This window comes from Vicia villosa, unplaced genomic scaffold (assembly GCF_029867415.1).
Source record: "Vicia villosa cultivar HV-30 ecotype Madison, WI unplaced genomic scaffold, Vvil1.0 ctg.001343F_1_1_3, whole genome shotgun sequence".
NCBI classification, from domain to species: Eukaryota; Viridiplantae; Streptophyta; class Magnoliopsida; order Fabales; family Fabaceae; genus Vicia; species Vicia villosa.
In genome coordinates, this window is record NW_026705584.1 from 15,072 (window position 1) to 29,010 (window position 13,939).

The window sequence follows — 13,939 nt, forward strand, 5'->3', positions numbered from 1 at the left end:
TCGACAATTAGGGTTTTTGACCTAATTCACCAAGATAGTTGACTTTTAATCAGGGCATGGATCCAAAACTCAAGACATGATTCAAGAATCTCTACTACCTCAATATAATCCATTTACATCATTCATTTGAGGAGAAGATCTTGATTCTACACAAAAGTCCAAAATCTCACCTTCTTTGGAAAAAGTCAACTGTATGGGATCACCATTGACTTTTGAGATTTTTGGTCAAACCATGACTTTCAAGGATAAATATCATCAATATATGGATAATGAAGTCATTTGACCAAAGAAATTCAAAGAAATTCATCAAGGAGCAAAAAGTCGGGAATTAGGGTTTTTTAAGGCATGGTGAGAACTCAAAATTTCACCTACACAACTCAAAAAACTTCCAACATGAAAGTTGTAGATCTTGCAAAATAAAACAACATCTTACAAAGGAACTTTTTTCAAAAGATCAATCATTTAAGAGTTTTGGAAATTTTGGAGTTTTAGGTCATAAACACTTAGAAATTTTTCTAAGTGTTTTAACCTAGTTTTCTTCCAACTTTGGCCTCATTTTTCACAAATTTGCCAAAGGATTCTGAAGAAACTCCAAACTAATGATTTGAAGTAGATGTTTAGGGCTTTCCAAATTGTGTTCAACCTTCTCCAAATTCAATTTGAGCTAGGAGTTATGCTTGTTCAAAGTTGGCCTCATGAAGTAAAATTATAGGTCATGTACAATTTGAAACTTTGCAATTTTGTGCATTTTGCTTCACTAAGTGATGCTACACAACCTCTAATGCATCTGAAACCATACCATACATCAATTTCCATCATTGCATAAGGATTAGAGAAGATTCCCAAAAACAAAGGCATGTGATTATGTAATGATTGCATTTTTGAATTTATGACAAATTGGTGATTCATCAAAGGAATCTTCTCCCAACCAATTGGAGCTCATTTCTGCAGCCATTTGGTCCCCTAAGATCAAGCAAAACCGATGGCTAGGGAGTGGTATCAAAGAGCTCATCATTGCACTTGGAATATTCTTTGAATTCCTTCATGGCTAAGGAACCAAACTCACTACACTAAGCAAGCTTACTATGATCAATTGCTCTGAACCAATTGCCTATAAATAGAGGCCTCTTTCTCATTCAGAAAACACACCAAAGCAACCTTATTCCTTGCTTTCTCTTTCTCTTCTCATGCTTATGGTTTTTCAAAGTTCTTTGGCAAGAAGAATCGTTTTCTTCAAACCAAAGCTTATCTTTGGAAAGTAAGCATTCTAACATCTCAAGGGAGTTCATTTGAGGTGATCCAAACACCTGGATCACTTCTGTAAGTGGAGGAACACCATTGTTGCTCTCACTTTGAAGCATTTGCAGTTGGAGGTCCATAGAGTAATTCAGGAGGTTTCAAGCCAAGCCAATCATCCAGGCACACTCCTCAGGTCATAGTGAAGCTAACCAGATGGCTGCAGCTCGTCTGTAACTCCAAATTCAACAACCTCCATGTCTACTTGAAGCTCAAATCGAGGGAGGTCCATAGAGCAATTCAGGAGGATTCAAGCTCCAATAAGCATTCAGTTAGCATCATTGAGTCTCAAGGAAGCTATTGAGATCATTCATTCAAGCCCAGGTGCTCTCAATCATCCTCACGACCTCCATTTTCAGAGGTAAGTTTCTGAACCTCACCTCTTTAATTTAAGCACTCTTTAAATTAAAGTTCGATTCTATCTTGTTTAGCATCATCAGAGGATTGAAAACCCTCTATCATCTTTCATTTATTCATCTTGTTTGTCATTTAATTTCAAATTTAGGGTTCATGTGTTCTTAGAGTTTTCTGAGAAATTAGGTAGCTATAGTTCATATAAATAAATGTTAGTTACATATCTGGATTCGTGAGGAAATTTAGAACAAGATTGATGTTTACATCATGTCATTTAGTTGAGAAACCAGAGAGTTAGGATTTTGAAAATCCTTGAGCTCGAGGAAGAAGATGACTATGGCCATGGCGCGCAAACATTTAAATCTGGGGCCAAAGTTTATTTTATGTTGAATGGAAGTTGTTTCATAAACGACTAAAACGTGATAGCCCAGTGGTAAAGAGTGTTTGTGTGTTGCGCGTGCCCAAGGTCTGGGGTTCGAATCCCCCTCGCCCCAGACCTTTTGATTTTATTTTCTTTTTTGTTCTATGCACTTGAATAACATATGTATTGCATTGGAGTCATTCCTTTGACACCAAGCGCGCGTTGGCTCAGTGGTGTTGTTTTGGGCTGGTGACTTCAAGGGCGTGGGTTCAAATCCTCCAAGGGCCAAAAACTATTTTTTAACACATAATTTCTTTTATTTTCTTCACAACTTCACATGAATAATTCACCTATCAAATTAAATCATTTTCACTTCATTTTTCACACACTTGTCATTTAATATATCTATTTTGTGAATAATCAAAAAAATCATAAAAATATTATTTATTTCATGTGTTTTAATTAGGTTTAAAATAGTATGTTTTAAGTGTTTTCTTAAATACTTTAAATGTATATATTCACTTTGTTTTAACCTAATCATTTTGTAAATAAGTTTATGATAAAACCCTAATTGTTTAGGTCTTAATTAGTTAAAAATCTTTATTTTTACCTTAATTAAGTTGACTTTTGTCAATTTTCAAAACTGTTTTCAATCTCCGAATAAATCAAATGATTAGGGTTTTCAAACAACAAAACCTTGTATCATTCCAAATCATTTTCAAATTGCTTTTACACCAGTACTGTAAAGTACTGGGCCTCTAATAGAGTGTAAGTCCCAAACACCTTCTCTTCTTAGCTTGTTTTCAAAAACTGTATTTACAAAATCTTCTTTCTGTTTTCAAAACATTCTTCTGGTATTTGAAGGGCATTATTCCCGGTGAAACTCTTCAGATACCTATGTGACCTTTGTCCATCTTCACTTCTTCTGTTTTCAAAAACCATTAACTGTTTATCATATATATTCAACTGTTATCCACCAATTACTGTTGAGGCTCTATACATACTTCTTCAAAGGCCTCCACTCCATCCAGGTTAGGCTTTACAAGCTTTCAATTTACAGTCTTTATTTAAATTACTGTCAAATATAAACTGTGCATATATATTAGTTTAGAACTACGTTTGAGTGTAAACCCTAGGACAGTTAAACTATATATATATATATATATATATATTATAGGAATATGACCTAGGATTGAGAATGTCTTCCCGGTGAAGGCTCTTTCCTAATTAGAGATCTGTAGTTTAAACCCCCAAGATGAATTATTCCCGGTGAAACATCTTGGCAAAAACCTTAGAATCCAAAATAATAGGACACATCCACCCAAAGAGGAATTATTCCCGGTGAAACCTCTTACCCATTTGCTTAGAGCCAAAATAAGTTCAAAACTACATAGCTTTCTCTTGTGCTATAACAAGGACCCTCGATTAGCCTCCTCTTGGGCTTTGTACAAGGACCCACAGGCTTCTTAAAAGCATTTCCAGCTTCCTCTTGAGCTTGTATACAAGGACCCATCAGGTTTCTTATAAACATAGGAACAGGTCTTTAGTCACCTTTTAGCCTACCCTGGTGAGTTTCTTCCAATTTAAACCAGACTTTAAACAAGCTAAGTTTGTCTCAATTCCACATTGAGTACACCTTTTGGAATGAGAGACATGGACAGTCTCTGTCACCCTTATCTTCATCAATCTTCTTTAGCAGAGTCTAGGATCCATATTTGCTTATCCTCAGCATGAGTCAGCCTTCATCTTGGGCTTTAAACAAGAAGTCTCCACTAGTTAATCTTTCTGCCAATCCCTGGAAAGGGTTAGCCTCCAAAGTCAATTAAAATCAACCTCCAATTCAACAAAATCCCTGGAAAGGGTTAGCTTCCACACATTCTTTCATTTTTTTTAATAAAAATCCCTGGAAAGGGTTAGCTTCCAAAGTCAATTAATAAATAAAGATTCATTCTCCTAGGAGATAATTTCCCCAAAAGAGTCAAAACCCCTGGAAAGGGTCAGCCTCCAAAAACATGATAAAGTCAGTCTTTTACCAAATAATTTCTCCAGCTGAGTCAAAATCCCTGGAAAGGGTTAGCTTCCAAAGAAAAACAGTCTTTCAATAAATAAAATCTCCTCAATAGAGTCAAAACCAACAAAAACAGTTAGCCTCAACCTTGGGCTTCATACAAGGCACCAAACAATAAAACTCCCCTATCAAGAGTCAGCCTCAACCTTGGGCATTGTACAAGGCAGATAATAGAGTCTCCCCAGTGAGTTCTTCATCATTCAGTAGCCACAACCTTGGGCTTTGTACAAGGCAGATAAACCATATTTTCATGTGTCAAAGATTCCTAACACCTAGGATCTTTTCCCCATAGAGTCATCCATACTCAGTTTATTTAAGAGTCTGCCACAACCTTGGGCTTTGTACAAGGCAGAAAATAATGTTTTCCCTAGCTAGAGTCAGCCACAACCTTGGGCTTTGTACAAGGCACATAAAATAGAGTCATTCATTCAATTATCCTCAACAGTTAGCCACAACCTTGGGCTTTGTACAAGGCACACAAATAGAGTCTCCCTAAGTAGAGTCAGCCTCAATTCTGGGCTTTGTACAGAACACCAAATAAAAATCCATCAAATAAACACTCTCCAAATAGAGTCAGCCTCAATTCTGGGCTTTGTACAGAACACAAAAATACCCTGTAATTAATCCCCAGTGGAGTCATCTCCCAGAGTCAATAATATTAATAAATCAATCAAAAAGCCTCAAGCTTGGGCCTCATGCAAGCCAGCTAAAGTCAAATCTTTCATACAGTAGATAGACATAGCTTATCTCTATAGAGAGATATTTTTACTACTCTACCACATTCAAACAAACAAACATTTCAATTTCAATTTTATTCAAAGTCTCCCATTTAGGACTCTGAAAGACATGCTCTGACACATCCCCAGACTTGTACACTTTCCCTAATTTGGATGAGCATCTTTCTTTCATTTTAGAGGCACGATGGCTGTCATACTTGATCAACCAAGTAGACTCCCCTCTTAATGAAACATCATTTTTTTAGCTTTTCTGTCACTTTTAAATGTTTGTGGTAGAATAGTACAAATACCTCTCTGTAAAGATGATTTCATGTCTCTTTACTGTAAACAAAGATTTAATTCAAAGCTTCAACCTTGAGCTTCAAGCAAGGCACCCAAAAATAATTAATTTCCCTAGTTAGTTCCCCGAACTACATTAAGCTCTGACTTCCACTAGGGATATGTAGGCATGAGGTTCACAAGGAATCTCAGCGAGCTAATAAAATACCAAAAATAGTCTGTCTGTCTGTCTGTCTGTCTTTTCAAATCAATTCAATTCCTTCTCCTAACACAAAGGAGAAACTTTCCCAATCATTAGCAGCAAACACAATCACAAATGACACAGAGAAGGTTCCTGTAGAGTACTACAGATATGTAGGGTGTTTAAACACTTCCCTATGTATAACCGACCCCCCGGACTCCAGAATTTCTAGTCTAGGTGAAATCCCCACACTTAGCAAACTCCTAGGGTTTAGTTGAGATCTTTTTTCCCCTTTCCTACTCGTAGGACAAATAAGAAAGTTCGTGTGATATCGTAGGAAGAACTGAAATAAAATTCATCCCACCACGGGCGCATTCTCCTTCCAAATTTCGCGTGAAGGGTCTAGCGTGCCGTCCTCCCAAGTGAAACGGGGAGGTAAAAGAAAACGACACCACAGGTACGTTGTAACCGGGTAACCGCAGAGCTGTAACCGATTACAGCGTTGAAAAATAGTTAAATTGGGGGTTTTGGGTGCTGTAGCCGGTTACCCTCTATGATGTAATCGACTACAGGCTGAATTTTTAAAATAGCAAATTATTGGCATTAATGTGTAACCGGTTACGCTCTGTGCTGTAACCGTTTACACCTGATGCTTTTTGAAAAATATTTTAATTTTTAAAAATTCATATCTTTCAAATCGTAGGTTTTATTTAGACGCCGTTTTGAGTATTGGGAAGGTAATTGAGTGTTTTATCTAATAAATTAGTTTCATGGACAGTAACTCGATTTTATTTTGAAATCTCGATTTAATCCATATGGAGTGTTTATATATGTGTGCATACTTTGAATATATGTGACCATGTGGTGATGTTGTAATAGTATAATTGTGATGTTGATGTTATGTTGGTGTGAATGATGTATGGTGTAACTATTTGATTATGCTGAAACGTGAATATAATGAACTCGGTGTTGTTATCCGTAAGTATTGTTGTGATGAAATTGTTCATCTTAATTTCGGTGTTGGTGATTAGTATGCCATATGTTTTGCATGCATTCATAATCATAATTGTGGTTGTATCCTGGTGGTGTTTGGATTCAGTGGTAGCTAATTCCCATTGCGTGGAATTAGTGAGTTGGCGGTGGTTGTATCCCGGTGGTATTTGGATCTGTGAGATGGGTTAATCCCATGATTGGTACCACATGCATAGAGTTATTGCATTGTATATGGGTTGTTATAATATGATTGGAATATTTCCAGTGTTATATCATGGTGATGTGGTTTGTGTTTGATTGCATTCGTAATTGTTGGTGAATAACTCCTGAAATCTAAAATATGTTGCAATAGGGTGAATGATTTACTTATGATGTTTTGTTGTTTATGAACTCATAATATAGTTTAATTATGATATGTCTCACCCTTACTGTTGATCATTTTTAGATTAAGGAGTAGCGGCGTTGTGCTTGGTGAGGATAGCTTGTAGGCTAATCAGTTTAGTTTTTAGTCGGGTCGGTGTCATGCTCTGGTCTTGTAACACTGGGGAACGTTTGTTTTAGAGTTATTTTAAATAAACTTTTGTTTTTAATTATTGGATAATTTTAGTTGTATTGAGACGGTGGTTATGGTGATGATTCATTGAAAACTTACATTATCCATATTATTATATTCATTTTCGCTATGTTGAACATGTTTGTTGAATGATATTGGTTTATGTTCCTCGCAAAGCATGGCAAATAGATGTTTTGTTTTTATTTTTATTAAGGAGTTGTAACATCCTTGTACATGTTTACTCTGAATATTTTATATTTCACGAGGTATTAGAAGGGTGTTACAATAGTGGTATCAGAGCATAGTCGGTCGTTGTGGCCATTGTCTTATTATCAATTATTCCCTTGTATACGACTAGTGTGAGTTGACATTGTCGATACTTTTGTTCTATTGGATATTGTTTTGTGAATTAGCAGAACAATGGCTGGAAGAGGAGGAAGAAATGACGACGCAATTGCTGAGGCTTTAGGAATGATTGTTGGTGTGCTGGGAGGAAATCCGAACGGAGTTGGAATCGGTGCTAATAGGCATATGTGAGATTTTTCAGAGGAACAATTCTCCGTTGTTCAAAGGCACTCACGATTCTGAAGGTGCTCAGAAGTGGCTGAAAGAAATTGAAAGGATCTTCCGGGTGATCGATTGTGCTGAAAATCTGAAGGTGAGGTATGGTACTCACATGTTGGCTGATGACTGGTGGATTGCTACCAAGACCGAACTGGAAGATGGTGGTGGAGCAATTACCTGGGTTGTATTCATAAGAGAGTTTCTAAAAAGGTATTTTCCTAAAGATGTTCGGGGAAGAAAGGAGATTGAGTTCCTGGAGCTGAAATAGGGTAACATGTGTGTCCCTGAGTATGCTTCCAAGTTTGTGGAGCTGACTAAGTACTATACTTATTACAACAATGATTAAATTCACCAAGGATGAATGTTTGATTGAAGATGAAGCCACTCATAAGGAAAAGAATTAATAATTTTCATGATTCCTTTAGAAGAATTATCTCTTTTCCCCGTCTTTTTTGCTAATGACAAAGGAGGAGAAGATATGTGTCTTGTGTATGCTTGTCTCTAACTTTTTGCAGCAACAAAGATGTTAAATTCTCTATGATTCAAGGGAGAGCTTTGACCAAGGGGGGGTTCTCAATTGTTCTAAGGGATTCAAGCATTTCAATTTTCAATGGTTATCATCATCAAAAAGGGGGAGATTATAAAGTCAAGCTTCTTCAACATTATGTTTTGATGAAGACAACTTTAATCTCTCAAGAACATGTGCATATATCAAAGGATGAGCAAAAGAATCGTGATAAAAGAGCTATGAATCAAGACTTGTAACTTAAGCAACTTTATCAAGATGGGGCTTGGATCATTGATCTTCATTTAATAGGTACAAATTACAATTCAAGCCTTGATATACATATTGTGCTAAAAAATCACTTAATACATTCATACATATGCGTTACTATTTTAAAAATACATTGCCACTAATTTCAAACAATTTTTAAAAGTATTTTTCAATTTTGGTATAGTGGTATCCGGTTACGCTTTTTTGGTGACCGGTTACATGAACAAAAATTTTGTTTTTCAGAAAATTGTTTCCCATTCAGGTTTTTTTGGTAAATAGTGGCATTTGAAACCGACGTAACAGCACTTTAAAACCCCCACAATTTGAACCAATTTGTAAAATTTCCTTGTTTTTGAAAAAGTGTCAGTGGTAACCGGTTACGTCTTTTCTGGTAACCGATTACACACACGAAAAACTCAATTTTCAGGCATTTCTTCAGTTGTAACCGGTTACGAGAATTGCTGTAACCGGTTACCACTGAAGTAGTGGCACTTTTTTCATGAAAAATCTGATTCAAACGTGTTTACTTTTCATACCATCAAACATTGCATTGATTGATCATTTTAAAGTCCTTCAAAATGGTATTGATACTTGTAGAAATACCGCATGTTTCAGATTTCCAAAATACACCTCTTTCCAAACAATTCAAACACATTCTTCATCTTATTTTCAAACACAAGTGCATTGTCTCATAAACTTTTATTAAAACTTGCTACATACAATTTTCACAACAGTCCATAAAGTTTCATATTCATATAGCACTTGTATATCAGATTGAGAATAGTAAACTTGAAAGAGAATATCAATTATTCAATTGATAAAAGTCTTACAACTTCAAACATCTTATAAAATTCAGATTTGTGTATATACCTTGTTGTCCAGGATTGTTGGAAACAAGGGAGTGGAAAAGAAAAGATTGTTTTCTTTTTCTACTTAGTTGGTGTAGATACCTTGCTATCCAAGATTGTTGGAAGCAAGAGAGTTGAATTGGAGAGGATTGTTCTCATTTCAACTTGGTTGATCATAAGGTGTTGTTGTTTTAGTGATTAGTTAGAGTCTTATATAGAAAGACTAGGTGTGTCTTATCTAAAGATCTAACAATAATAAAATCTCTTACATGTTGTAAGAGGATTGGATGTACTTTCGAATTGTGAGGAGAGTCAGAATAGATCGTTGTGTTCTTTATTTTTCACACTTTATCGCTTTCATTGTTTAACATAACCAAAAAAGAAAGAACTAATTGTCATAAAACCGGATAAATTTTTTAAATCTCTTCCGTTTTGTGAACCATATGCGACCTGGAGAATGAGTTTTTTCTTCATTGTGTATGAAATCATACTAGTTTTAGAAACCTCTGGCAGAACCTTAAATATCTCCATACATATTTTTCTTGATTCATGGAGCAAATATCTAGCTTAAAATGGTTGTTTTGACAATCATTTAAACCTCTTTATTGCGGGAATCTGGTGGGCTTGGAAAAGTAGAAAATCTACTTGCATCACCAATGAACCCATAGCCTTGTAACGTCTCTCTTTAGCTTCTGGCTCTATGGCAAATTACTTCCACACTTGCATCAGCAACAATCCTCTTGGTTAAACTTATGATCATTTCATCAAATGCAAATCACTTAACCATTCATGTTGACGGAAGTTCCAATTGTACGCCAATCTGGCTTTGGTGAAATCATTCACACCTTTTTAGGGTTCATTGGCTCAGTTTGTCATCACGACCCTTCACTTGTCAAAGATATAAGGTTAATTGACTCATTTTGTTACACTAACTCTACTCAAAGTATAGCTCTCATTGAAGCACCCTTGAACAAGTACCATAAGCATGACATATTGATTCAAAACATCAAAATTACCCAATCTTCATAAAGGAAAACAATGTAGTGATTACATGGCCAAGCTTTGTGCTTCTAATGGTCTTAACGTGAATGTCTCCCTTCTCCGAGATCAAGCAACATCCTTTTGCAGCCAATGCACTTTTTTTTTTTAAGATTCTAATCTTTGTTTTTCTTTAGTTTTGTAACCAAAAAAAATCAATGTGAAAACTAATGAAAAACCGATGTAAACAAATGTAAAGGGTCAGTCTTTTGCATTAATTCTGTTTATAATTGATGTAAAGAAAACCTTTCTAAATCAGTTGTGCCATAAAAAGAGAAAAAAAATATTTATTCAAATTAATTCACTTTCTGCTTTTGTTTCCTGGTGCAGTTGAAAGATAGTATTATCCAAAACTGTGTTGTTTAAATAGATAGAAATGTATGAATACAAAGAAAATTGCACAGGCACACTGGTTTCAAGATTTACTGTCTTGTAAGGGTAAATGAACCTATATGTGACTCATTTTGAAGCCAAATTCCAGGAAAGTTTTTTTTTTTAAAATGATTGTCTGTACAGAGTTCATGCTATAATTTAATGCTTTGGAAATTCCCCAAAAGACAACTTTAACAAAATTGAGAAGCTTATATGTAAAAATAGTCACAACCAGGCAACTTCTCTGTTACTTTCATCTTTGATTTATACAGTACCAAGCTTCCACTAGAATCTTCTTCCATCGCAGTGAAAACAATACCATCTCACAACACCTCCAACTTCTGGGTCTCAGGAGCTTCCTTGACGAAGTTGAGGCTTGTCTGTATTGGTTTCTTGCGATGCACTACAGAGAGATAAAGCAAAAATAAGGATAACTGTCTTTCAGTCTTTAGCTCAGATGTGGAATAAGAAAAATGCAAAACTGTCTCAATACCTTCTTTCTTATCTTGTTTATTGGATGCAAGGACAGAAGATTTCCACTTCTCATAATCATGTGTTTCCATCTGTTTCTTTTTTTTATAACATGAAACCTATATATACAGAAAAATGACAACTTCATTATTCACATGAATTGGAAAAGCTAATACAAGAAGAATCCAATTGAACACTATGGTGCAGACGTCGAAGTCCAAATTCTGCAATAGTTCCAAGTCTGATTGAGAACATCATAGTCATGTGGAATCAGTTTAAGATCCCCCTATCAAATAGAGAGGTCACTACAATCAACAAAAAGATGAAACAGCACATAAACACCTACCTAGTATAACCTTCAGTGAGAAGTAATTGTCATTACTTATTTTAAAACTGGTAATGTTATTGCACTATATACCCGGTCAATTTTTTTTAAATGTCAATTTCTACACCTTGTAAACTGACCACATTGAAAAATGTATTGATTAAACAATAAACCAACAGAAAAAAATGTATCATGACTGGTGCAAATTCAAGTAAAAAAATGTAAGAAAAATCAACTACTAGTTTCCTATCATAAGACATGCAGCAACTTAGAAGCAAGCTTTTATGCATTTATTGTTGCTGTGATCAAAACTGCTTTGATACTGTTAACATAGTTTTGCATTGTAAATTGTATATCTCAATTTCTGTCTAAACTACTACCATCAATCAGTAAGGATGTACGACATCAATGCCCATGATTACATCAATCTAAAAAAAACTAGTATTTGAGAATGAAGAATTGTAATGGACCATTATGCATCCACCAACTTTGGCATTGATGACCCCATTAACAAAAAATTGGGTCATTTTGAGTGTTATTGATGTCTAGTCACAACAATTTCTAGGTTAAAAGCCTTCACAAAAATTGCACAAAGATACATGGTGAAACAGTTATATCTTCATATTCTAATTGATTTTTTCTGTGTTTCACATCTCAACATTACCTACAATCACTACACATTAACCTTCTTTAGTTTCCTTAATCAAGTAAATATGAGTATCCATTTCCTTCTCTACTTTGGCTCCTAAGCTAGTAAATTGTAGGGGATAGATAGTGCTTGTGAAAATCAAGACATTCACAATTGTGGAGCTTAACACCAAGCAACAAGGGATGGTCAAGGGAATCAGAAACATGGAACCAAGGGATAACATGAAAATGTGGGAATTAACATGACCATTAAATTATCTCTAAGCATTTTTCTCATTTAGTTTTGGACAGTTTCTAACTGTAAACCCCCAACATTAAAGTAGAGAATACATGATCACAAAATCATGTCCGGTTAAAAAAATAGTGAGGTGAAAAGAACCGGTTCAATTACGCATAATTGCCAAAATGAGGCCAACAGAAATAATCTAAAATCGTGCAAAGAGAGATGTTAGCCATGTATTACCTCTGCTCCATCATCAGACAAATAACCACCATCCTCGGCTTTTCTTTTGCTTGGTAAGACATCAAGCAGATCTACCGAGAGGAGGAAAAGCAGAAAAGATTAAGCTTTGAAACAATTAATCTGAATAAAACGTATGTGCTAAGAAATATATACCTCTATTTGTCTTTACTTCTTTAGGGTCTTTCTTTTCTTTAGCTACCCCAAAAACATCATGGCACAAGTCTTTCATAGAAGTGGAAACCTAGAGAGACAATTCACAATTCATTTAAATTCACTAACAACACTCACAAACATACTAAAACCATAACATTAAAGATTCATTGTACATAAAAACTACTTACACTAGAAAATTCTGATTCAGAAGTACCACAGAGTTCAATTAGCTTTATCTTATCAACTTTGAGCTGCAAAAAACAATCATGAATCATGTCAATATAATATATAAGCATATTATGAATGTTTGTGTGCACGCACAAGCACTCTTGAGAATATAGAGGTCATTACAAATGTACCTTTTGTTTCTTGGCAGATAAATAAAAAGCAACAGCCATAAACACCGGACGAGTAAAATCAGCACTAGCACGGCGAGCAGCCGGCAACGAAGCAAGAAACCGATCCTTATAACTACAACCATTGAGAAATCATATCATCAACACATTAAAGCCAAGCAATGCAGTACTTATTTTTCTCAATAGCATTTTAACAAACATGTAGCGGACATTAATACAACCATAAAATCAAGAACTCACAGCTTGAGACCATCGCGAACATAAGGTATAATCCTCACACAACCAAATCGAATAGCCAATTCTCTCACATCAAGCTTCAACCTAGAACACCAAATTCTTCAATTAAAACAGAAAAAAAAAATATTAAAAATATAAAACAGAAAGATGAATTTAAAAATGAAACTCACTTGACTCCGATGCCATTATGAAGTGAATTATAAGATCTGATATAAGCTCTCTCAGACATTCCACTTAGTTTCACAGCAGACGATCGATCAAAGAGAACACCGAGCCTCGTCGCCGCGATCTCCGTACAGATGATAGCTTTGGCAACCTCGCCCTATAAAAAAACAGTTATGAAACAACAATCAAACGGTTATGAAATGTAACTAACGAAAATGCGGTTAGGAAATCGAGCTTACGACGCCGATGATCGAAGAATCGAAGTGAACATCGCAGAGGCGACGGAGTTCGGCGGCTTTACGGATGAGGATTTTTGAGTCGGAGAGTCCGAGTTTTTTTGCGATTTCTGAAATATCCATTTTTTGTTTGTTTGGGTTTTTCTACTGAATGGGGGGTGATGATTGAGAAATGGATTTAGAAGATGGGGAAATCGGAGAGAATGCGAGATTGTGAAGCGAGATTGGCATGTTAGTTTTTTATTTTTATTTTTGTTTTTCGAATATTTTTCCCGCGCGCGGTGTTTCCCGGGAAATATTTCATTTGGCGCTTCTCTAGAACGAAAAATGATTTTAGTGATTAGTTTTTACATCAATTATCAATTATAGCTAAAATATTCAAAATTATTGGTCTAGTTTTATGGAAAATGATCGTTGTCCTCCTTGTATTTCAAATTAACAAATAATATATCATAATTCAAATTTT

General features: G+C 35.3%; 1 protein-coding gene across 1 annotated transcript; it reads right to left on the reverse strand.

The window, feature by feature from the left end:
• Nucleotides 1-10,325: 10,325 nt before the first annotated feature.
• Nucleotides 10,326-13,670, reverse strand: LOC131634735 (origin of replication complex subunit 6-like). Its single transcript, XM_058905360.1, has 9 exons — nucleotides 13,477-13,670; nucleotides 13,243-13,394; nucleotides 13,076-13,156; nucleotides 12,839-12,950; nucleotides 12,668-12,730; nucleotides 12,480-12,567; nucleotides 12,327-12,397; nucleotides 10,913-11,009; nucleotides 10,326-10,822 (listed from the first exon to the last, which is right to left on the reverse strand). Exons 1-9 carry the CDS (start codon nucleotides 13,594-13,596, stop codon nucleotides 10,743-10,745), a joined length of 864 nt encoding a protein of 287 aa, XP_058761343.1. The 5' UTR covers nucleotides 13,597-13,670; the 3' UTR covers nucleotides 10,326-10,742.
• Between the last annotated feature and the right edge of the window lie 269 nt (nucleotides 13,671-13,939).